Source organism: Mizuhopecten yessoensis, unplaced genomic scaffold (genome assembly GCF_002113885.1).
Source record: "Mizuhopecten yessoensis strain PY_sf001 unplaced genomic scaffold, ASM211388v2 scaffold807, whole genome shotgun sequence".
NCBI classification, from domain to species: Eukaryota; Metazoa; Mollusca; class Bivalvia; order Pectinida; family Pectinidae; genus Mizuhopecten; species Mizuhopecten yessoensis.
This window is the reverse complement of record NW_018403731.1, coordinates 68,986-94,792: the sequence shown is the minus strand read 5'-3', so window position 1 is coordinate 94,792 and position 25,807 is coordinate 68,986. Positions and strand designations below refer to the sequence as shown.

Genomic DNA, 25,807 nt, shown 5'->3' with positions numbered 1-25,807 from the left:
CGACACAGCAGTAACATACATAAGGCATACAATTTATGGAAATCTGATGAGAAGCTAGCCCTCTTTAGGTTAGTTAGTTGGCATTATACCAAGTTTCCGCCAGGCGGAATATGACTAATGTATTCCTATTAACAAAAATCATTCTTAAAAACAATTGATAATGTGTTCACGTGTTCCTAATGAATTCATTTACTTCTCTCTGGAAATCCCCATTATTGGTTATGTTTTACTAATTAAATGTTGATAATTTCATTTTAATGATTTCCATATTACGGTGACCCTTATCTAAGATTTTATTAAACTTCTTTTAAACTCTTATCATTAATTTGCTTATTTTTGTCTTTTAATGGATATTATTTGAAATCGACGAAAAACACGTATGTTTTGAAACTGGATGATTTAGAAAATATTTCAAAAATACTTCAAGGCAGCTTACATATGTTTCATGTGAATGCTAATTATGTAATTATAACTTGTTTCCATTGTGATGACGGAAGACCAACAGTGAAACATTGAACGAATGTTTGTTGATAACTGTTAACTCTGATTACAGATAGATCTGAAACCATAAGATCAGTGGTTATGTAGCACAGTTCCTTAACGTCCAGTGAAAGGTTGTTCGTGCATGTGTCCCGTGGCTGTCCGTCATCCTAACAACCGCAATGTAGGCAATATAACAGTGGTTCGCGTGCGTTGCTTATCAAACACGAGCGGCCTTAGAGAAGTCTATATAGATACAATATACTTCTAGGCAGACAGCTCTTTATCGTCCGTTGATGTCTTGTCGGCAAAGTGTTCGGAAATCTTAGGAAACAATACGACAGATGATAGCAGATGTTGAAACCCTATTACTCTATTAAGCTTAAATTGAAATGCATACATATAGTCCATAATCAAATCAATACTAAGTTCATAAAATGTGATCATTGTTGGCTATCCCTATACCATGTTATGTCCCTAATCAAAAGCATGTTACAGGCACTGACGAGCCCATTATGACTCTGATATACCCGCGGTATCGTTGCGGACAATTTAACAGCGCTGTATTACCTATAACAATACTGTCGTGTACGGCTGAGAATAACCCCAGGCTATTGGATCCAATTTCCGAACCAAGGAGCAAAACGTAGACGAAAATGAAAGAATGTGTCATTTTCATGCCTTTAATTCTCCCGCAGAGTGGGCTGCAGCGCTGTTTTATCGGACAGTGGATTATACTTGTAAAATTGAATGTTTCTCATCTCCGAACAGCTGCCTCTACTCAATAAATCATTAATTTAACCATTCCGATCTTTCCGAATACAAGGTTTATACGGAATAGCGCGAGGATATGATGTAAAATATTTATAAACTCGGATTCTTAAATATAAGTGTTTCATCTGGAAACGGATGTAGCGATGATTAGAGAGCTAAGATTTGATTGGATAAAAAGTGCTAATTGCACGAAGGGCAGGTGATATTTGTAACAGCCACGCGCATTGTCACGGTAGGTTGATAAACAGTGTACCGTGACCGATATAGGCAAAGCGGAGTGGCGCGGCAAGCACACGAGGAGCACATCACACCTCTGGTCACACCGACAGGTAATGTACATTTCACCATACCTCATTCACATTTTACATCTTAATCATATTAATGAATTTAGTAAATAATTTTGTATCATCAATCGAACAATTCTTCTTAACGTTCAATTTTACCATGTTTGCTATGATAACAATATTTTAATCCATAATCTTATGACTTTTGATTTTTTAACACAAATTAATTAATGAAAAGCAGTATCATAAGATATTGATTATTTTTCTTATGTGAAAAATTCGCCTGATCAAATAATATCAAACATAAATATTTTAAATAAGAAATAAACATTTACAAAGATTTCATACATACATGTACAAGTAGCACTTATTAATCTATAGCATGCAATAATTATATCATTAACAAATTAGATTTACATTTAATTTCTTTAATTTTTATTAGTCAATTTTATAAACATGTTTACATTTTAGATATGATCAATTATCATATATCTTATTTGAAATTAAGCAGTAACAAATACATTTCATTGATAATGCTCTTTAAGTATTAGCAGTTTTATATTCAAACCTTATCTTACTTAAAAGGGATGATATTTGATTTAGAGGCTACATTTACATTTTGATTTTGCGATTTTAAGTGTTTATAATTAATATATCATACGTAAAAGAATAAGAATAAGAAACATAGTTTTGTTGAATTTCGGTAACGTTACGAATGTAGTTTTATATGGATATGATATAACGAAAGTGAGCAAACCTGAAATAATTTACTGTTAAATACTACGTGAAGTTAATAGATAATGAAACGGCAAAACTATTAGGACCTTACTTCAACTATCTGATATTAGCAACCAATCACTTTTTAAACTATTGACTTACTAACTTATAACATATTAACTTACTGATATATTATATATAGCTTAGGAACACATCAACTTATTTATATATTAACTTAGGAACACGTTAAAGTATCAATATATTAACTTAGGAACTCGTTAAAGTATCAATATATTAACTTAGGAACACGTTAAAGTATCAATATGTTAACTTAGGAACACGTTAAAGTATCAATATATTAACTTAGGAACACATTAAAGTTTCAATATATTAACTTAGGAACACATAAACTTATTAATATATCAACTTAGGATCACATTAACTTATTTGTGTATTAACTAAGGAACACATTAACTCGCTTATATATTAACCTGCTAACTTATTAACATGCTAACATACAAATTTATTGACTTACTAACATTTTTATTAACTTTTCTTGCTTATTTATTGACTAACTAAATAATGTACTAACCTCTATTGCTTAGCTATTGACTTGCTTATATCACTTCCTAACTTTCTGATTTACATATTGACTTTTATTGTGTACTTTGTCCTGTCTTCCTTTGTCATTCTGTCGATGTTTGTATGATTATTTCAAAAGTTTAATTTGATTTAATGAAATTTGATGTGAAAATTGTCAACTGATTTGTAATACGATATTAACTCCATATTAAATAGATATTAAACCATTAAAACTCTCTTTTCTCCATAAACTACATCAGTCCCCATAAGCTAAATTATATTCCATCAACTAAAAATAAATAAGAGAGTAGATGACGAGTGGTCATAGAATAAGTGAATAAAACATTTTATTATAACATTAATCATGATTTAAAATTTGTAAGATAATTTAAAATTTTGTATTTTGTTAGGAAATATAATTAAAACATCGGATTAGGTCTCTGCTACACAGACATGTGCATGTGTTTGAATAGTTGTATTTGATACTGATACATGACCTTAAATCTTTGCCATAACAGTTTATCCTAACTAGTATACACTATATTAACGTACCGTAACTATTTATGGGTTCCTTAAACATTCAATAAATGCATTCAGTTCTGATAAATACTTTACTCATCTAACACATAAATGAAAGCTAAAGATAAAATAGAAAACCGTCCGTCGGTCTTTTTGAAGGGAAAGAGTGCGTTATAGTGTATATTGTCAGTCAATTTGTCAAATTAACTTTTTACGATATGATACAGACATACCTACAAGTACAATTTTACACTTCAATCGAAACTGTATAAAGAAAATATTAGATAAAGATTTATATGATGTCTTTTATAAAGAATACATTTGTGCCCACTTCCTTTGCGTACCGAGATAGTGAGACTAAACATATTCTTTTCTCAAATAGAAATGTTAAGAAGAAACCCGTGAAATCTCCGTAAAAGCCTCTCCGTCTTTGAGTGTAATATGATAGTATTCTACTGATAACGTCACCAGAGGAAATTATAGATATTAAATATATTTGACTGAGGAAAATAATTTCCTTTTATTGCAAATACAGGTACTTTATATTCCATTATTGTAGATTTCGCACTTGTTTGTAAATTATTCACTTTGGGATCCATTCACAAGTACGGTTGTTTAATATATATTTTCTAGGGTCATTCACGGACAGACAGAACATATTCTGGCTATGAAGTAATCATTCACTTTCAAATATATTTTTATAATTTTCCTTGATAAATTGCTAAAATAACGTTTACACATTTTAAAACGAAACACGGATCAATACACCAGCGTGTTGAAATGCTTACGAATATATTATTCAGCTTTAATGTTGAATCTTATACCATTTCTTACGAGTAATTAAATTATCATCATCTATTAAGATATAAGATATTTAATGAAGTTCATGCGTTAATATGCTGACAATACTTCTGATATTTTCTTTCTTATATTACTGGTAAATCTTAATACATATTTACTACAATCCCTAAAGTTTATATCTTAATACATATTATAATGATCCATTAAGTTTAGATCTTAATATATATTTACTACAATCCATACGGTTAACATCTTAATGCATATTTGCTTCAATACCTAGACTCTAGATAGATCTTAATACATATTTACAACAATCCCTTGACTGTGTATAGATGTTAATACATATTTACTTCAATTCCTAAATTTCACTGCTGCTTTTGATGTTTGAGATTTACCTTTATTTAGTGTCAGTTAAAAGTAACTAAATCATTCGTAGAGGGTACACAATCATATTGCTATTTCGTCGATTTTAAGTCCTTTGTTTTATTGTCTTGTTCGCCCAAAGGAGAAGAAGATCCATGCAGTTATTTTAATTAGCTAAAGAATTATGATAATTATGCATGCATGAATGTATACGTATACATATAATCTGAATAATATCAGGAAATGGTTTTTGAGACTACAGTTTTGTTTGAATCAGATTAGTTTTAAAATATAGTTATTCTCAAAATCAATCAGGAATTCGATGATTAGGGCGTACCGTCTACATTGTCATTAAATCCTTGGACATCACCAATGTTAATACGAAATCGAATGCGAAAGTCATAGCGTAGGATAACAGTCACAAAATACTGTAAAATAAAACTATACAAGACATCACTGTTTAACCAGAAAAGAACATTCTTTTTATATTAGATCAGGTTTTCTCTATTAAAACATTTGTAGCTTTGAAGTCTACTTTTAATGCTATTTTCTGCTTCAATATTGTGTACAATCTACAAGTTTAGAAACATTCGAATTCTACCCTTTCCTCCATTTTGGTTTTGTTATCGCTGAATTTAGGTATTTTTGTGTACTTTAAGAATGAGATCGGAACATACGTCATATGACAATGCAAACTTTTAAATACACTGACTGCTGTTACTCTGTGATACATTAATGTATACATACGGAGTGACTGCTTTATTTCCTCTGTGGTATATTCAGGAATTATAAATAAAATCAGAACTAATATTAAAATACCATTTTTGGAGTCACACAAATGTAAAAGATTTGAGAAAATGAATTAATTACAATTAATACTTTGAAACATTTTCTTCAAGTTTGTATTATCGGAATATTACAAAACTACAAAGGAAAATATCACTCTGTCTTTTTACCTTAAATCGCAAGTATCTACTTAACTCTAACGCAAATACTATTTACTATATTTCTCCAACGTACATATGATTTACAGCACTAACGTGATAGAACATTTGACACTGATCAACATAGTTGTGGTTTTCTATAATACAGGCGGGATTCACCAAACCCACAATTGGTTATGTTGAATTAAATATACAAGTTTCGATAATCTACCTTTGATACTGATCTGTGTAGTGGTTAGTGTTCAATAGCATTTATAACCAGTAGCACTCACGATAAATGTCAACCTAAAATGTATGAACATACTACTATGTTACGAAGATTTGTAGCAGGTAGAACGAAAACTGACATATGGTACATTCGAGGTATACGCTAACACTTTCTTCAATACGAATGATTTGCACAGAAAGAAACGAAATCACCTTTTATCTATTTATGATTTTTTCCCATATAACATTCGCATCTAAAAGAAAATGGACATTTTCTCAAGCATGTCATCAACAATAGAATTGAGTTGAAATGATGGGTGTAGTTTATCAATCATTTCTTACAAATGTAGGTCTGTAAAGCAAACAAAAATGTTTACAAAAATGTAGCTCTGATTGCGCTCATAAAATAACATGTCATCAAAAAAATGCTTAATGCCATAAATAGATGATGTAAAATGACAAACGCGCTTCTAAATAATTAAACTATATTGCATTTATAATGCTAATAAGGTACAGCGATTGCCTTACAGGTCTACGAAGTGAAACCGGATAATAGCTGCTACAACCCATTCCCACGGGTGTTTGTTCTGTATGACGATACCACATGATTTTAACTACTAATTGGTTTTTATTCATAAAATCTTTACAAAATATGGAAAATGATATTAGATAGAAAACGAAATGTTTCATTTAAAGAAAAGAAAGGTACATGATTTTAAAAAGAAAATCACGTGATAGGTAAATTATTGAATTAATGACGCCTTGATGTTTTGCTTCTATATGTGGTATGATTGTTCTCAATTTTGATAATAACACAAAATTATTGTCGCGGGGATAAAATTATAATTTACACACAGAACTGAATCATTTACTCTTAGTATTGAAAAATTATATCATAAATGAAGTTATTTCAAATAATACCTTGAGCATACCTAAACCAATTGTTTAAAATCTAGATAGTATATTTCAATCCCTTTTTGATAATATATGACGAACTAAATAATATGAATTAGATCATAATTTAAATAGACGCGAATAGCTAATAGTTAAGAAAAAACTTCAGTGAGTTTGTGGGTCACACTGACTATCTCAGCTTCATTGGATGGAATGTGCATGTGCGGTGTAATTAGATGTGTTCCTAACTTAATGACATGTCATGCACATGTAAGATTTAAGAGATTGCCGATTATTCGTCTGCATTCGGTAATTACCGCGCATGCTAATGAAGCGTTTTCATCAATTCTGTATGTTAATCAAAGAATATCTACTCATAAATCGAGAATAGTGCCGGCATCAAACAATGCCGTCTAACTGTCAGATAGTTAACCCAAACATTAAATCTACTTAAACTGAAATTTAAAATAGCAAGCACTTTGTATATCTGGATAACTGAATAAAGATAGAATACTTGAGTAACAAAGTTATATACTGATTTAAGGATTTAGCAGTATCATATGCACAATGTGGGTGTCAATTCTTTCACAACATTTTATACTTTAAAACGAAAAACTTTGAATAAAAAATGGAATGTGTTGTTACATTCTTAACCCCATTCTGACTAGAAATATATTTAATTGTCCATGATTATAATTGCATTTCAAAAAATTGTAGGTACTACTTTAATATACAAAATATATACATAAATGGAGCATTCCGTTTCTTGAGTCTTTTTATGGTAATGCTGAAGCATGCATCCCCATTACTGCGATAATAAGGATATATTTTAGGGGAAATGACAATATCCTGTAGTTTTGTGTCTAAATTATAATAAGCAACAAGCGACCCTTACTCATTGCAATAAAATGCAGTTTGGTACATTGAAAATCTAGAATAAAGATATTGTAAATAAAATCTTTATTTAATAGGGATAAATTTATTGAATCATCACGAATCAAAGTAGATATATGAATGAAATCGCCCCATTGTCGGCTTCCCTTCCGATTATTTCATATAATTTTATTTAATGATATCATAAATTTATATTTTTTTTATTCGTATTCTTAACATGAAAAGCTCTACATTTTGACACTACGCAGGACGGGTTACATGACGCACCACTGTGGTATTAAATGTATTTGCTCATCCCGTGTGAGAACGTTCTCCTTCATTGTAATGTTCATTTTCAGAAAAGCCATTGATGGGAGGTGTTCAATAATGAATAATTATCTTCATTGAAAAAAAACATATTATTGTCGTTTATTATTTCAGATCATTGTTAGCGGACTGCTGTAAATAACGAATTGCACAGACGTCGTCGGAGGGAAGAAAAAGAGCCCCAAGTTCAGCAATGCCACATACGGGTATGATTGAGATATTTTTCGCTCAAATGAGCCGCTTCATTCTGACAGGACAACCCTTTGATCAGCGCTGTGCATGGTTACCTTCATACACACAAGCCATGTTGCGTCCCTTCCCGTGACAGTACTAGCGGAGAACTTTAATCACATAGAATTCTAGCATGAATTGCAGACAATTTACAAATTTATACGCTTTTCACAATCAGAAAATTATCTCAATTATAGAAATATAAATATGTGTTAAACGACCGTTTTGTCGCCAAATATTTCACCGAATCTGCTTCATATGATATTAATAACTCGCGCGTGCGTATCAACGTCATGTGGTGAAGACAAAGGTGGAAATGAATTTTGGCGGGCGCTTTAATGGGATATAGGATCAGCGTTATCTAAAAGAATTGTGTGTCGAGCTAAATACTTTCAACTGCTATTTTTTTTAAATTTTATGTCATTTATTAATTTGAATATTTCGGTTGCTTAAAAAATGAATGAGTACTGAAACAACAAACTAAGAAAACACTTTCTTGCTTTATTTCTATTCAACCTTGGCCAACAAGAGTGAATAATGTAGTCTGGAAAATTAATTCGTAATTGTTGTAAAATAAATGAAGGTTATATAAATATATATATATATTTACATTTACTATGCATCCTTCCATTGTAATGCATTGAGAATGAGACATTAATAACATTTGCTGTTGTAACGTCATCAATGTCTGTTGTAACGTCATCAATGTCTGTTGTAACGTCATCAATGTCTGTTGAAAGTAAAGCATAACTACTCTATCAAAATGTAAATATAGATAATGAATATTTAAGCAAATAGTGTTATGGTCCTATAACACACAACTCTATTGCTGACAAACTTACATTACCGGGCTTTATTAAGTTTGTCATCATTGCAGTGTGTGTTATAGGACCATAACAACCTTTGCTTGGTAAAACATTCATTGTTTACATAAACTAATGCTAATCCTATAACATTCTTTATCTAGGAATGCACTCAAAAGGACTTGATAAAAACACAACTATACACGTTTAATTTGTCTTTCCTTTGACTTGGGTCCTTACTTTGTCATTTTGTACTGTCTTCGAAGATATGGCATTTTTCCTGGTTAAATATTTCGAGTTTTGGTCGACACCGTTACAAGATTTTGGAAAATTAGGAAAGAATGATTTAACCAATGTGTCTTATCATTTATGCCAAGGATAATAAAAGACAGTTAACAACAAGTTGTTGTTTTATCTCCCACACTATCTAGAAGAGAAAGTATATATCATACTTAAAATTCTGTAGACTCTATAGATAGAATATAATTGTTATTTATTTAAATAAATAAAATAATTGGAAGTATAACCCGGAATCAAACTATGCTCTCAACGAAAAACATATTTGATAAAAGCAACTCATAGCGTTATTTACAATTAAAATGATTGTACATTTTCTTAAAAGATTGTTTATTAGTATTCTTTCAAAACCTTCTCTAATATTACTTTTTAATTCTACAATATTGAAATCCCACTGTACATGTGCTCTTGATATATAGACGTGTCTCTGAGCTTCATCTGCTTCCGAACTTTGTACCAGTGCTTAATCTTGCGACTCTACTTGGTAACTAAAAAACCCCGATAACAGTTTGCTATAAAATTTTAGTGTTGACGCACCTTGCGCTTACCAACAGGTATAACGATTGTCGTTTAATAATAATTTTGTGTTAGCTTATCTTCATCTTGCACCTTTTAAAACATAGTTTTAATGGTGATGCACTTGATCTGTAAAAGCGTAGCAGCTTTTTTTAAATGCCCATATCTTAAGTTGTATCCACGTCTTAATTTGCTTTTTAGCCATCTGATCTCTGACAAAATCATTTCTGTAATCCTTTGAGGTGGAAAGCTATTGGTGTTCTCTACAATCTATTCACAAGAAAAAGATTATAACATAGTAACAGAAAAAAATGCAAACGTAATTGCACGAAGATACAGATTTTACTGGAAATTATGAACTTGTGATACAGCGTTTCACTCATCAAATTGCTCATCGTTAAAGCGTTCACTTTCTATAAATAAATTAGCAAAAATTAGATTGAAATCGTAAAATTTCTTTAAATGTGGTCTGTTGAGATTTATACCTGGTTATATACCTATGGTGTTGTGTTAAGTTCCACCAAGCGAAGCGGCTTTGATCGATGACCCGTTTTATCAGTGTAACGCTTGCTTTGAACAATACAGTGTATTTTGTAGCGCCTATATTAAAAGGAAAATTATTTATATTCTGAAAATCTGATTTAGATCTAAATTGATGAATTTTAACAATGCAACTTTTTATGGAAGTCAGGATGCACCGTGTAAAACAGATATACAAAAGAATGTTTCGAATTTTCAAAAGACTTCTTATAAACTGCTCTTGCTGTGGAACGTTGCGGCAGATAAAAGGTCCCTCTACCATAACAAAACCACAATCTTATGATAATTTTATCCTTTGAAGTACGTCTCAAATTTTATTTAAATATTACCTTTGACAAAAACAGAAATAAAACAAATTTGTGAATTAAAAGTGCAATAATTTTAGAAAATATTTGGTGTATGTTTATGTGAAATCTTTCCAATCATCTGTAAATTATCCACAGGTAGCATAAATTGCTAATAAAATTACACAGAAATGCCGCGAATCAATGCAGGAATATTTAAAACCATTTCAACTACTAATTTGTCTTCTTCCAAAAAAATCAACAAAATGAGAAAGTTAACATTGAGAAATTACTTTGTTGTCATAAATCAGTTTGATGTTTCACTTAAGTGAAACATTTCAGTAATTTCCACACATACATACTTTTGAAAAACGATAATTACGTATGGCAATTCACATTTTATAGTGTCTACTGCTGTGAAATTAAAGGGCCGTTAATCCTGTTTTTCTCGTAACAAATTCTGATCACACAGCGCGAATATGGATTGAACGATCGATGGAATAATGCGCTAGCTTGTGTCTCCGTCTCTGTTTACCGTTAAACCTATCACTAAGAAACGCCAAAGGAGCTTTTGATAATTATATTTCAACATAATTGATATGATTGCATTTGATTGGTCAATTAAGAGCATCTTTTAAAAGAAAAAATCGCTAAAATTTCAAACCGAGTCAGGAAAATTACATTCATGTACATGTAATATAGGTTATTTACAAACTTACTTGTCATTTTAATAAAAACAATTGCCTTCTCTTGAATATCTTTTTGATATTGATGGATTGTATTGCGGTTTGGCTGGTCCTTTAGTTGTACATCAAGGTATAATGAGGATGTCTTGTCGGTGAATAAATAGGATTTCGAGAATAGTTTTACCATATCTATCCTCGTGCGCCTTAAATTTATTGTAGAACAAATCACACCATGTCATATTAAAGTTGCTTTCAATAAAGAAATAATAGTCATTTCTCTACATATCTCGATGAAGAACGTCACGACTTCAATGCGATGATCGTTGTTCTTGTTTAGTAACGCTGTGGTATATTTTATTCTTGTGTAACAACGCTATGGTATATTCTGTCCTGGTGTGTTGACGCTGTGGTATATTTTGTACTTGTATGGTGACGCTGAAGTACATAATGTTTAGTTCTTCATTATTTGACAACAATTTGACGAATGTTTATTTTTGTGTTTGTTGTTCACGATACGTCTTCTGATTATAGTTTGTCTTAACCTGAAGAGAAATCATTTCAGAATGTTCTGAAATTATGAGTAATATGTTGATTTACCAGTGGCGTGTTCATACATCTACGCGGCACACGTGTTGTATGACTATACTAAGCTTAATGCACTTTTATTTCTTTGCCCATACTTATTCTCAGTCTATTATTGTTTTTCAAAAGCAGATAATTTTTACACGCAAAAAATTATAAACAACAAATGTAACACCGGCAATATAAAGATTTTAAGTGGGAGTAGACTTATATCAAATCGAGCCCCGATTTCCCTCAGAAATGTTACACTTGTATACCGCTAGACAGGTTATTTGGTCATATGACGTGAGCCCACCCTAGTCTTCTGGGTAAAGTTACCGTTTACGATGGACAGCTATACAACTAGCTTACTTAAGTCCCATAACTTAGCTACATTTAGCGATTAGTACTGAAATACTCCACGTTGCCAGTTGACTAGGTGCTTAAAGGGTTATAAATCTATCTCAACATGATGAAGCACATTTGTATCAAAAGAAAAAGTTGCCATTAAATTACACAAGAGTCTATACAAATTCGTACATTTCACGGGATACAGTCTGCATTAGATAAGTTTCCCGGTGCATTCCGTGTTGAATATGCAGGAAGCTAATGGGAGTATCATTGTGGTCTGAAAACAATCATAACCACGTTCTATAAACACCAATCAAAAGTAGTTCTCGTTCATATTTACGCAAAATGCGTTTTGGAGTGTAAATAGTATGTAACTCATTAGCCTGATACAGTAGGAAGAAAAGGATTCTGCTCATATAAATATTCGCTTTACGTTACAATTGATTCGCAAAAGTATACATTTAATTTTCAAAAGAAAACAATAAGCTTCTTTTGGATATTTATCTTCAGGCTGATTCATATAACAAACGTGACAATATGTCTTTTACTAAAAGTATTTACCAGTATGCGTCTACTTATTGTCAAAAGATATCGATGTATCGACCCTACCATAGAAATTGCAGCCGAAAGAGAGTTAGCTTTCGAATGTCCACAGAGATTAATACAACAAATCCATTCAGCTGTTTTGTTAATTGAATCAATACTGTGGTAACATTTTTTTATATTTAAATACATATTTGCTAAAAATGAAATAAACGTTCCAAATATGAGCTTAGTGGTGAGGACCTAATGACAAGTCTCACACACATTATAACGCATGTTGACCATTGATAGGACTGTTATGTTGAGATTAGTGAATAAGGTTGTCATGCTGTCTCTTGTGATCTGGAACACCTTGTTTTATGAACACCACGTTTTATCTCCGTTTTGTTGGGTTTATGATAATCTTTTAAGTAAGATTTTAAAGATTCTAAAAATATTCCTGTGTTGAATTTGATGGTCTGCGTGTTTACTATGTCCCGTTGACGCTATTTTATATGTAATTTTGCTGAACAGGTCAGACCGGTGTGAACCAGCTGGGAGGTGTATTTGTAAATGGCCGACCACTTCCAGATCAGGTCCGACGGAGGATTGTGGAGCTTGCGCACATGGGAGTAAGGCCTTGTGATATTTCAAGACAGCTTCTAGTTTCTCACGGATGTGTCAGCAAAATCCTCACCAGATATTACGAAACAGGCTCCATCAAGCCAGGTTCTATAGGCGGAAGTAAGCCAAAGGTATTTATCCAACATGAAGTAGATAAATAGGGGATATCTGCGCCATTCTCTTACAATGATTTAAAGTTTGAAAGCTTGTATTATTATTTTAAGAGATGAATGCACAAGTATTTGTTTTGATAGTTACTTTATATTCATAAGCTATCCCTTCAACCCTCGAAATAAGAACAAAAAGGAACGAATTATCTCATTTAAACAACTTCTTTAAAATTCTGTTGATTTTAGCTATTTCTCCAGTACAAAACATTATTTGACAAATCAGTGTCTGGTCCCCTAGTACAAGGTCTTTCTTTATTTTTATGATTTCCTTTTATTTCTTTTGTTTTTGAAGCAGCTGCTTTCCTCATTTCAGTTTGGTTTGTCATTCCAAATTTGGAAAAAACTTTTTTTTTATTTTATTTTTTATTTCTTTTACAAAATTTTGGTTTCTTTCTCCAGCAAGTTGCAACCCCCTACGTGATAAAGAAAATTTTGGATCTAAAGAGACAAAACCCTGCCAGTTTTGCATGGGAGATAAGGGACCAATTGATGGCTCTTGGAGTCTGTGATGAACATACAATTCCTAGTGTCAGCTCCATAAATCGAATTCTCAGAAACGCAGGGACCATGACTGCCAACTTTTTGTACCAACAGGAAGTCGCAATGGAACAACTGTCCTCTTCCGGTTCACAGTGTCAGACATTGCCCATGATGGTACCGCCACCTGGGTATACATCATTTCCTATGACAGTGCCCGGATTGTCGTATCCAAAACTGGTTGAACAAATTGATACTGCTGATAATTCATCGGAAACATCGACAACAGATAATAAACGTACAACGGGTAGGTTTTCTTTTCGTGTCACCACCTTAAAACGATAACTTTTTAAAAGGGAGGGACTGTGCTTTGATTACACATATTTATTTATATCAGATATAACAGCTAACTTACCAATACCTATGGTGCAGGGGAAAGTATGAGAGCATTTATCAGACGAACAAAACATCATTGCTTTCTAGCTTGTGTAGTCACTTAACATAAAACATCCCCTTCACAGGATTTTTAATAAACCGAAATTATTACACATAGTTGAAATGTATCAGATGTATAGGTCACGGATTTATGTAAGCTGTTTGTGTGATAAAAGAATACAACATTCGACACTTCTCAGATAATAACGTCATAATAGCACGTCAATATTGTAAGGTGTGATAGTTAGATTTGTGGTTATTGTATAGATTATGTCATACAAATACCCCTGTATTTTTTTTTGTCTTGCTCCCATGGTATAAAATAAATAACCAATGTGACATGGTATGTGGTCTACCCGTGTGAGAGAGAAAATCTGGGTCAATAGGATTTCTGACGTCACAACGTCAAACTACATGTATAACCCTTTTTGTGACTGATTGGTCCTCTGCATTATTAATTGTTGGTATCTAGTGTGGTGTAGTGTGTAATTTAGGTTTTTGGTATATACATGTAACATGGATATAAGATAGAACGTCGCCTATTAACCCAATTATGATAAGGCATTATGATAAGCTGACTGTCATCTATTGATGGGGAAAAGACACAGTATAAAATCATGGAAATTCAAAAATAATTTGACGCTGTTAGATTTAACATGAAACCAATACTGACGCGTTTAAAAACCTGTGTGAGGTATGTTTAAACACGTCAAAGCATGGCAATAGCATGATACACAGGTTTAATTATTTCATGCGTAACATAATCGCCATCGATTGTGTATGTTAGGACAAAAGAATGTGCATAAGATGTAGGATCCGTCTTTAATCTTTTATATTTGTATATATATCCAGTTTAATCTATTTCCTAAATAAATGTTGTTTAAGTGAAATAAGTATGAGTCCACACTCGTTAAACAGATAGGATCTTTGTGAGATTATGAAAAGCTTGCAAATTAAATATTAATTTCAGGGTCCAATAAATATATGTCTGAAATAATATTCTCGATTTTTTTCCCTTTTAACATACATATTTTGTCATTCACGAGTTTAAGACGTTCTCAGATTTACACGCTATCATCAATCTATTTGTAATCTATATATAGCTATATAGGCCTAGGAAGAAATATGCAGAATACCAGATAAGTAAATATACGAATATTTATGACTCGTCTCGTTTAATTAAGTGATGAAATTGGCGTTATTTACGTCTTACCATCCGTGTAAACTTTGTATTATAGATCACGTTTTAAATTTAATTAGGATATGCAACAGACTAGTTTTAAAACTAATTCAAATACTGTAAGCCTTGTAGAATGTATTCCGATGATATATGTTCTAGCTTGTTTGGATACGCTGTTATCATAGATCTAGGAAATATATCACGGATTAACATTTAAAATTGTATGAACATTTTAATTTTGAACCTTTTTTATATTAAAATTCTTTATCATTTTTCGGCTACTACGAATGAACGGTATCATTTATGTCTCTATTTTTAGTAGCCCGTGGGTTCATGCCAAGTCCTACCATGTCTAACTACTCATAAGTCTTACCACACCTAAATACTCACCAAAGCTACCACACGTCTAATCCCACTTTACTATTAACAAAATTCTACCACAAACGCCTTGCCACACTTTACTACCAATAAATTCTACTACACAAGTCTAGCCACATTTTACTTCTCAAAACTCCTAGCACACAAGTTTTACCACGCTTTACTGCTCACAAATCCTACCACACACAACTTACCATACTTTCCTATTCACAAATCATATAAAACAAGTCTAACTAAACTTTACTATTCACAAATGATATAAAACAAGTCTTACCAAACTTTACTATTCACAAATCCTACCACACAAAGCCTACCACACAAGTCTTACCAAACTTAACTACTAACACATCCTACCACACAAATGTTACCACACTTTACTACATCACAAATCCTACCAAACAAGTCTTACCAGACTTAACTATTTATAAATCCTACCACACAAGTCTTACCAAACTTAACTACTTACAAATCCTACCACACATATGTTACCACACTTTACTACCACACAAATCCTACCAAACAAGTCTTACCAAACTTAACTATTTATAAATCCTACCCCACAAATCCTACCACACAAGTTTTACCACACTTCACTACTCACAAATCCTACCACACAAGTCTTACCACACTTTAATACCCTCTTAGAACCATTCTTCATACTCTTTTTTTTTACTTTTTGCTAATGAAATTTGTATGTTTTTTCACTGATCAAATATGAATGGATTTCACCATTTACAATAACTATACTCTCATTCGAAAAAGTAACAATTCTTGTGTATTTGCATTGCGACAAGTCGAAAAAGTAAAAAAGAAAATGTAGCACACCTTGTGACATGCTATAAAATATTCTCAGCATAATTAGGGATAATCGAATCTGTACGGCAAATGGGTTATACAGTGTGAATGTCAAATAACCAGTTATCTTCAATTGTACGGAATATACCGGTATTTTATCAATGGATTGAACAGTTATCTGTGAATTTACTGTATATGAAAAATAAAATTACGTTATATTTAATTTGATTAGCGATATTTGAATGGAAATTGTTTAATGATATGCTTCACTAAGTATATTCATGTTTCGAACTGATGAAAAGACTTTTTAAAAATAACTGTCCGTTATAGAAATATTAAAGTAGGTTGCGTTGTTTTGATAGTCATTACCCGTTATAAGTGTAATGATACATAAACGTTGTTGTAAAATTACCTATAGGTTATAAGTTAACTGGTATATAATAAAATTGCTTTCAAAATTGCTATCATTTATAAGTGTACTAATACATGATACATTGTCGAAATACTAAAAACATGTATCTGCAAGAAGTATATCGATGTATGATACGTTGTATCAACAGTAAAATATCCGTTTAAATTATACAGATATTATAAAATAACAATCCGCTATAAGTACATTGAATATATATGGTGCGTTCTTGCGGCCCCCTGTCCATACTTGAACCATTACCAAGGGCGCTACCACCTACCGCCAGCCTATGCCAGCCTGATTCAGTCACATGACTTGGGGGTAATCCCAGGATCACGTGACTGAATCACCAGATTAGTCTGAATTCCTCAACTGATCTCGGTAATGGCTGGAAAAGGCAACCAGGGGGTCGCCAAAAGCTATCCGTGAGAAGCAGTTAGTTGAGTGACTCTGTTAAATATTTGTTTGATATGTGCGTTGTTGTGTTTCAGATTCAGATGCCAAAAGTGATAAAGACGACGAATGTGTTAAAGAGGAGAATGACGAGAAAGACGTGAAAGACGTGAAAGACGACGGATTCAAACTAGAAGAACGATTCCCAAGCATAGTTGCCAAACAACAGAACTCTTCGCTTTCATTTTCAAGGCATTCTCTGCAGCAAGCTAGACTGAAGTGTCACCCCTTCAAACCCGTGAAACGCTTCCCAGACGAGGCGTATTACCAACACCAGAGCAGTCTTCTTTACCCCCACCTCTTCATGTTTCCCTCATACGCGGCCTCTAACCAGATCAGAATGGCCGAGCACTTCAGCTCTATGGCACATCGTAACTTTGGACAGCAGTATTTCTCAAATCCAATTCCTCCAACATGAATACCAACGCTTGTAGCACATATATGTATATTGCGCTTATTTGTTATAAAACAGTTCTTCATCTTGGATTAAAATGGCAATGTTGTTGAGATATCTGACTTCTGAAACAAAAGCATTGCATTGTTTTATGATATGAGAGCAAAATTATTGAACCCTTTTGAAGACATTTTTCTTCTGCACCTCGACAAGATTCGCTGAAGAAGATTAAAACAGTTGACACATGGAATCGGACAAATGATTCGTGCAGGAAGGATACCGTTGTGAAATTCTGTGTTAACCCAAAGGAACGTCTGTGAGATGCGAAACATAATGTGATGTTTTTGCGACATAAATACATGTATAGCAGCTATCCTTTTTTCTTGTAACCTATGAACAGTATTCGTGTGTTTCATGCCAAATAAAACATTCAGTATAACGATATATATATTTTTGTAAATATGAATTAAATTAGAAAAGTACTAAGGTAAGAAGAAAAAACAATGTCTTGATGTCAATTTCAGGTTAAATTCAGGACAATTCCAGGCAAATTTTTAGATCAATTTGACCTAAAAAGGTCAATTTCAGGTGCAAAATTGGCCTTAATTTAACATGGAATTTACCTGAATTTAACTTGAAATTGACATCAACACTTGACATGAAAAACCTCTTGATGTCAATTTCAGATTTCAGACCCTCTACCACGAGACCTACGTGGGGCAGTCGCCAGGTACTTGCCGCAGGTCGGTGGTTTTTCTCCGGGAACTCCGGCTTTCTTCCACCACCAAAACCTGGCACGTTCTTAAATGACCATAGCTATTAATAGGACGTAAAACACAAACAAACCAAACAAACTAAACCTTCCATTCGAAACGAGTCGAGATGGTCGTCATAATAATATACATGTATTATGAAATGTGTCTATTGACTGGGTTGCGTTTATTAGTGTTAAAATTGTTTAGGAATACAGAACGAATAAAATCAATTGAGTTTTCTAGTTTAAAATAAAGAGGAATATTCATTATAAAAATATGAGTATGCAGAAAAGCATGGCATAAAGAATATAATGTGGGAAAGAAAATACCAACAATTCGTTATTATACAAGTGTATATCTAAACCTGACTTAAATGTAAAAAAAAAACATGATTGTGTTGTTTACACAACATTTTGAAGCTGGAAAAAAATAAAAAATATTTACTTGAATTAAAGTCTGTGTAACAGAGACTCCTGTCTGACAGACTTTTTATTGGGGACAACTATATATAACTGTATATCAAATGAACATGTGAATTAAAAAAAATGTCTATTTCGACACGGGAGAACTTGCTACAATACATGAATTACGACCAAAATGATAATATTAGTTATATAGTCAGTTACTGACCCTCTACAGAACCATAGAGGGTCAGTAAGATTTATAGGGGGCGAGGGCGGAGATTATATAACGAATTTATCGCATCGAGGACCCTTTTTGCTTAAAATGAAAGTGACTGTTTAGTCGCTTCTTGTCTATTTCTTCCGTTGTCGTCTGCCCAAATCTCTCCATGTTGTTGTTCTGTTGTCTCTCAATGTCACCGAAACGCTTAGATAAGGGGACGGCACCCACGCTTAAACAAAAGACGGTCGCTTGGGACAGCGTCTTACTAATTTTGCCTGGAAACAACTCCTATCATTTTACGATACAATGTAGCGAATGGGAATTACGGTGAGCATTGTATTATTTTCAGAATATTCAGGTACCCCGTATCTGTTGTTTTAGTTTTGAAGCGGTGAGCAGTGGGCGGCCATATTGCCCTATAATGATTGATTGATTGATGGGGCTTTACGTCCTTGTTCCGGTTATAACCGGGGCTAGGACAAAAACAAATTGCCCTATAATGGAATCCTACTGACCCTATATAGAAAATTAGAGGGTCACCACGTGACAGCTCTAAACCAATGGATTTTGACATTTTTGTCCAAGGTGCGATAACTGGTGATGTTGTGTGTTGTTTACATAAATAACGATACAATAGGACGTCCTTACATCGCCGTTATTTGTCCTACAGAGAATTACGTTGGTGCCGGGGGTGAGGAGGGGGAGGGGGGGGGCAATAATTTGCAAAAGTTGAAGTGACAAATGAAATAAATGGGAACATTCTATATTGCTAATAAAAGCACAAACAAGTAGGAGCTGAAAACAATTACTCGAAAGGAAATTTAGTTTAAACTGTTTTTATTTCAGGTAATATAAAATACATTATATTGTCAATACGTAATCAACAACGACTCGGAAACAAATACTAAGTACTTACACAATGTCCGTTTCGAGAGAAAACTTAAACCCAGACTGTACAAACGTACGTGTGTATACCTATAGGAATGTGGAACATTAGGGAGAGAAATCTCCAATTGGTATTAGCTTATTTCCTAATACAATACACTACATGTTCCATAAATATTATAGTGTTTAAATTTACACAATATTTTTCTTTGTCTGAACAGACATATACATCTGTGTGTCTTGGATAAGTGTAACTATATGCATTCTACATTGAACACTAACTAGCGAGTAATACTTACACACATTGTAATAAGCAGAGCGTCCATTATACCAGTAAATACATTGTAAATTTAGACATGATAACTAGATACGTATCCTGGTCAGAGTATAAATGACAGAGTATGTAACATAATATATGTAATATAAATATCATTAATATGTTACACGCTTATTTCATTTACATGTATTTGCTAATAGTTGATCATGTGGAAAAGGATACCACGGCTATATGAAGTGACTGTGCAATAAAACGTTATATTTGTTTCACGGTGACATGACCATTGATCCAATAACAATATAAAAGAGCAATAACACGATTTTGTAAACAAAAATACATGTCAAAAAACTTATTTTTAATTTACATGTAAAAAAACCGCATTATTTAATAATGTACTACATGTAGATATCATGTTGCACGATAATACAGATCAGTGATGTTTTAATTGTTTACTCTGTTTACGTTGACACTTGGACTATAGAATGCGGATTTATTACACAACAAATTTGTTTCTGAATCAATGTTCATATGAAATTGTAACATAACGTCATTTAACATACTGCTTTATCTAGAAAATACAACAGTAACTATTATATATGTCAGTGCTATAGCGATCTGAAAGTACAGGGGCGTCATCAGGTTCGGACCTAATACAATCATCCAAATAAATACTGGAACATCTTCTCTAAATATTAGACTAAAAAGTGTAGAACCATGCGCCTTAAATGTTCACATTATAGTGTGGATTCTTGTGATTCATACTTTCTACAAAGTATGGACATCAAAACACCTGTTCAAAGTCTGGTTAGATTAACACAAGGTACATCATATTTTCGATGGTACATTTTAAATAGGTTTGTTTTCATCAATTCAAAAGTATGTGTTCCGTTACTCGAAAAGGTATTTCTGATTTTTTGGGGAAATATTCATCTCAAAAAAATAATTACGTATTAAGTCATACGTCAAGCACACAACTGTTCAAAACACCATGTGATTGTCCATGTAATTTTATATTCTGAGAATAAAGTAAAATACCACGAAAAAGTTATCTGACGAATAATGATTTTGTGTGAATCCGCAAAATGGTGAACCAAAAAAAATCTAATAATACAGTTAATTTTACAATAGTCATGTTTTTGATAAAGAACTCCAAATACCATGTTTCTTCAATGAAGGGGATGAATAATTGCTAAGTTTTAGGTTAATGACCATTTAAGTTGCAATTGTGTATTCATGGGTTGGTCTTTGAAAGCTGGGATTATCTATCCAAAAACATACAATCAAGTTATTAACAACTTCACAAATTGACTTTAACAGAGGACTTTAAACATAATGATTAATTGAAACGTCATGATAACAAAATAAAAACATAGTAGTTTTAAAATCTGTGTTAGGGATATATGCTACCGAACTTCTGCATCGTCATTCATCTCATAATCAAAAGAAGTTTACATCGTGTTACCTGTAAGACATGGTACTTTATATGTTGTTTTGATTTGAATGGTTATAGCTTGTACAGGTACACAGGAGCACGTGTTTGACAACACTTTTTGACAAGTCACCTCGGATCTATTACTACTTATCTAAGATATTTAAAGGGGATATCACTGACACATAAGCCATGGACATTGTTTTGGTAGCATACGACCTTAAATTGAAACCTCTTACCACAATGACAAAATAAAAATAAAATGAAATATCTACGATTTCAATTTCACATGATTGCTGTCTTCAGCGATTGCATGAATGGAGAGGGCAGATCTCGAACTGTCCGAGACTTCCTGTGTAGACTTAGCTCAACTCGGACGCCGATATGTCCACCAGGACGTGAGTGAGATAGACCGAGAATAGCTGGTTACCTAGGATATTCCAGTTTTCCAACCTCAGGACCAATTCGTATTCCGCTGGACCAATCACTGGCTTTACAAGATTTAGTGCAGCTAAAAATGATGTCAAAAGGGAAACAACTCTCATTAAATTAGTAACACTTTCCAAAAATATGAGCTTGGTTAGTCAAACTACATTTGTTATAACTACATGCGGATGGATATTGAAATGAGTGGAATACACTTGGACGGTTTTGTGAAGATAAGGGAGAACCTTTCCAAAATAGCAATGCCTGGATCATGGGACTATTGAATTATTGGTTGCTCGAATAGTTGAGCTTGAACGCCTATAACTTAAAAAAATCGTTACTTCCCTTCTTGCAAGTATCAATACACACTGAAACTAAAATACCTCATAATTAGTAAACTCATATACAATATTCATAAATAATATAATATATAAATGTTAATACAACGAACAATTCTTTACAATGCATTTCAAGGTTGGCATGTCTTAGTGTATATAAATGCTACTGTTACAGCACCAGTTTTTCCTGTATGTTTATTACGGTAAACGTTTTATACCATGAACCAGCTTGTTATACCGCATGATAAAATTACCGTATTAATGGTAATAACTTTATACAGGATGACAGGATTTGGTATCATAGCTTATATCCAGTCAGATCCTCTTACATATACTATATATTATCTGCATACCATTCATGAATCAACTTCTAAACATATTTTTAAACAAGTGTACCAACAATACAACTATTATCCTTAAGTGAGATTTTTGATAATGTTTTGCTTGAAGGGAAACTTCCGCTGCCTATAACAAGATAACATGAATTCCCTAAATTATTTGACAAATTGTAAAACAACATTGTTTTATAAAATATTAAAGGTAGTAGTAAAAAGATGATAAACAGTTTACCACACAGTTTTTTCGGAGTTTGTCGTGAGAACAGTTGAGAAAATACAGTGTGATCACAAACTTTTCGAATTTTTTTTATGAATAATTTGTTTACATGGTTACCCCCTATTATAATTCAACAATAATAAACATTGTATATGCATTTGCACAGAGTTATTATACATCTAGAGCTAGATATTCAATCAATCATCTCTGAAGATATATCTCACTGTTGGTACAAGTTGTGCCTGTATGATCCCTCCAGAGGAGGTTTTCATCGTCACATAATCCTAATATCATTTTTATGTCTCTCTTTGTGTAATAAGGCCCTATCCAATACAAAGGTTTTTACCTTGTTTCTGTAAGATTTTTCTGTTTATTGCAAGGATTTTATACCAGTCCTGAATCTTTTGTTTCACAGAACAACATGGTTTTCCACTTCACTAATTTTTGTTGTCTTTAGTCTACTGTATTTCCCTCCCAAATATGTCCTTTCGTTACCGACCTTTTGTAGTATTGTTTATAACTCTGCTCAATCGGTGATTTGCTAGAAAGACTTAACGAGGTCAATTTGACTTGAAAAATTCAGGACAGGTCAGAATCAGGTTAAATTCAGGTCAATTTCATCTGAAAATAACAAGAAGAGTTCATTTAAGGTGAAACATTTACCTGAAAATTTGCACTGAAATTGACCTGAATTTGACCCGAAATTGACATCAAGAAAATTTGCCTGCGATGCATACTTCAAATCAAAACTACATATATGTGAGCAATAGTATCGCCTATGGAAAACTATTTCAAATGTATAAATTATTCCTACGAATACTAATGTATAGCGTACACCATAGGAAGCAACGCATGTGTTCGAATTTGGGAAATATATATGTCAATGTAAGGTAACCATCATAAATCGTCAAGTTTAACGGACTTACCTCCCTTGTTATATTCTAGGATGTTGAAATCATTCTGTTATAGCGTGTCATTTACTTTTGTTGGTGTTAAAGGATGGTATTAATAGCATGAAACAATATTGTTCACCTGTCGAAAATATTTTTACTGTAATAATGAGTACCATATAGGCAAAATAGATTTATCAAATATATATTCTTTACTGAAAATTAAATCAAATCTTCAAAATTCTTTGAATATGTATCCGGGCTATTCACATGTTTAAAGAGCAATTTGCCTCTCTGATTTATCGGGAAATCCCTGTAAAATACACAGTCGATAATATCACATGGCAAATTTTAAAACGCGGCAGTTCATTTTGTAAATACGAGACGAGAGAAAATTAATGTGATGAGAGTGACTTTTGGAACACAGTATACATAATGTAGGTGTAATGCTTTATACTTTGATAGAAGTGAACCAAATGTTCTTGATGCAGGATTATTGACAACTTCATATTGTATAGATGAACATTTTGTTTAGAATACAAACTGTAATTGAAAACTTATTTTACGAGCTATCGAAAATACTATTGCAACAATATAGCTTGTCGATGCTGCATGTGCATAGCGGCACAAAGAGAGGGAAATGCATGCCATACAAATTGTCCAGTCTTTATCAAATTGCATCTTTGGAAACCCTGTGTTGTAATATGTGTCTGTCAGCAGTCGACATCTGTCACGGAAGTCGTGATATTCGAAGCAAGCTCTTGATTACTCAATCACCTGCACATGTAAACACCGTAGGTATTTATATCGTTGTACACTTTTCTTTGAAAAGAAAGCTCGCATAACCTGAGAACGTAGGCGTTCCCTCGGTTTGGTATGAGGAATAGTAGTGTAAAGAGTCGAAAAGTTCTGATAGAAGAAACATTTTTGAGATGAGGATGTTCAAGATAGATCAAAAGATCTTTTGAATTCCACATACCGTTCAGTCCACCCCTTGATAATGTAGTATCACACTACGACTACCACCCCGATTGAATGGTCCTGAGAATGGTAGTGGGAAGTTTGGACAATGGTATGGTTGAGCAACAAGAAGAGCCAGCGGTAAAATGGTGATTAGCCTAATATTAGTTATTTCGTATTTACTACCATTAAACTAGTATTTTATATCCAGTTACTGTCACATTATCCCACATTTTCCATATTTGACCCCTGTTTCTGTCTCGCATCACGCCTTGCTTACACGAACAACTGCGGTTGTAAAACTCCATCAGTTACTTTCTTTATCCCTAATGTCATGTTCTATTTTTCTTTCTCAACAGTTTCTTATCTATATATTTAGGCTATCACTGCAAAGTTATACATGTTTTATCAGCTAAGCTTTTGATTTTGATTTAAACATATTTTTACTTGCATCTAATATACAAAAGGGATCGGGCACAAGTTGTCCAACTTATGTAAAGCCCTTTCCCTATAACATAATGAAATATATATATACAAGATGGCAATTTTTAAATTAATTAATATTTTCAATTAAGTTTAGTGTTACTGACAGAGAGAGAGAGTGAGAGAGTGAGAGAGAGAGTGAAAGGGAGGGGGGGAGGGGGGAGGTCATAGCTTGAAGATATTTAATTTGAGATCGTGGTAGTGATCTTCTCCGACACAGGCGGCACCAGTAACACTGTCCACTATTCAAAACACTCTGCTTTTCTAATGTTCATCACTTCCCGTGCCTCTGTTGCCTTCTCCTTGTAAATTCG

At 32.9% G+C, this 25,807-nt stretch overlaps 2 protein-coding genes across 5 annotated transcripts in view; one reads left to right on the top strand and one right to left on the bottom strand.

The window, feature by feature from the left end:
* The first annotated feature begins 1,026 nt into the window (after nucleotides 1-1,026).
* LOC110452992 (paired box pox-neuro protein-like) lies at nucleotides 1,027-18,557 on the top strand. 2 transcript variants are annotated; one of them, XM_021501783.1, is made up of 5 exons: nucleotides 1,027-1,583; nucleotides 7,880-7,971; nucleotides 13,091-13,311; nucleotides 13,750-14,134; nucleotides 17,516-18,557. In XM_021501783.1, the coding sequence occupies exons 2-5, from the start codon at nucleotides 7,959-7,961 to the stop codon at nucleotides 17,893-17,895; spliced, it is 999 nt and encodes a 332-aa protein (XP_021357458.1). In that variant the 5' UTR covers nucleotides 1,027-1,583; nucleotides 7,880-7,958; the 3' UTR covers nucleotides 17,896-18,557. The 2 variants fall into 2 exon arrangements, with proteins under 2 accessions (XP_021357458.1, XP_021357464.1); XM_021501789.1 differs by having other exon boundaries at nucleotides 1,028-1,583; nucleotides 13,945-14,134.
* A 1,523-nt stretch (nucleotides 18,558-20,080) lies between these two features.
* LOC110452953 (fibulin-1-like) overlaps nucleotides 20,081-25,807 on the bottom strand; it is a 40,030-nt gene continuing 34,303 nt past the window's right edge. For all 3 annotated transcript variants that reach the window (XM_021501717.1, XM_021501726.1, XM_021501745.1), the window contains one exon: nucleotides 20,081-22,352. In XM_021501717.1, coding sequence (XP_021357392.1) covers nucleotides 22,204-22,352 — 149 coding nt within the window. In that variant the 3' untranslated portion in view covers nucleotides 20,081-22,203. The remainder of the gene's footprint in view (nucleotides 22,353-25,807) is intronic.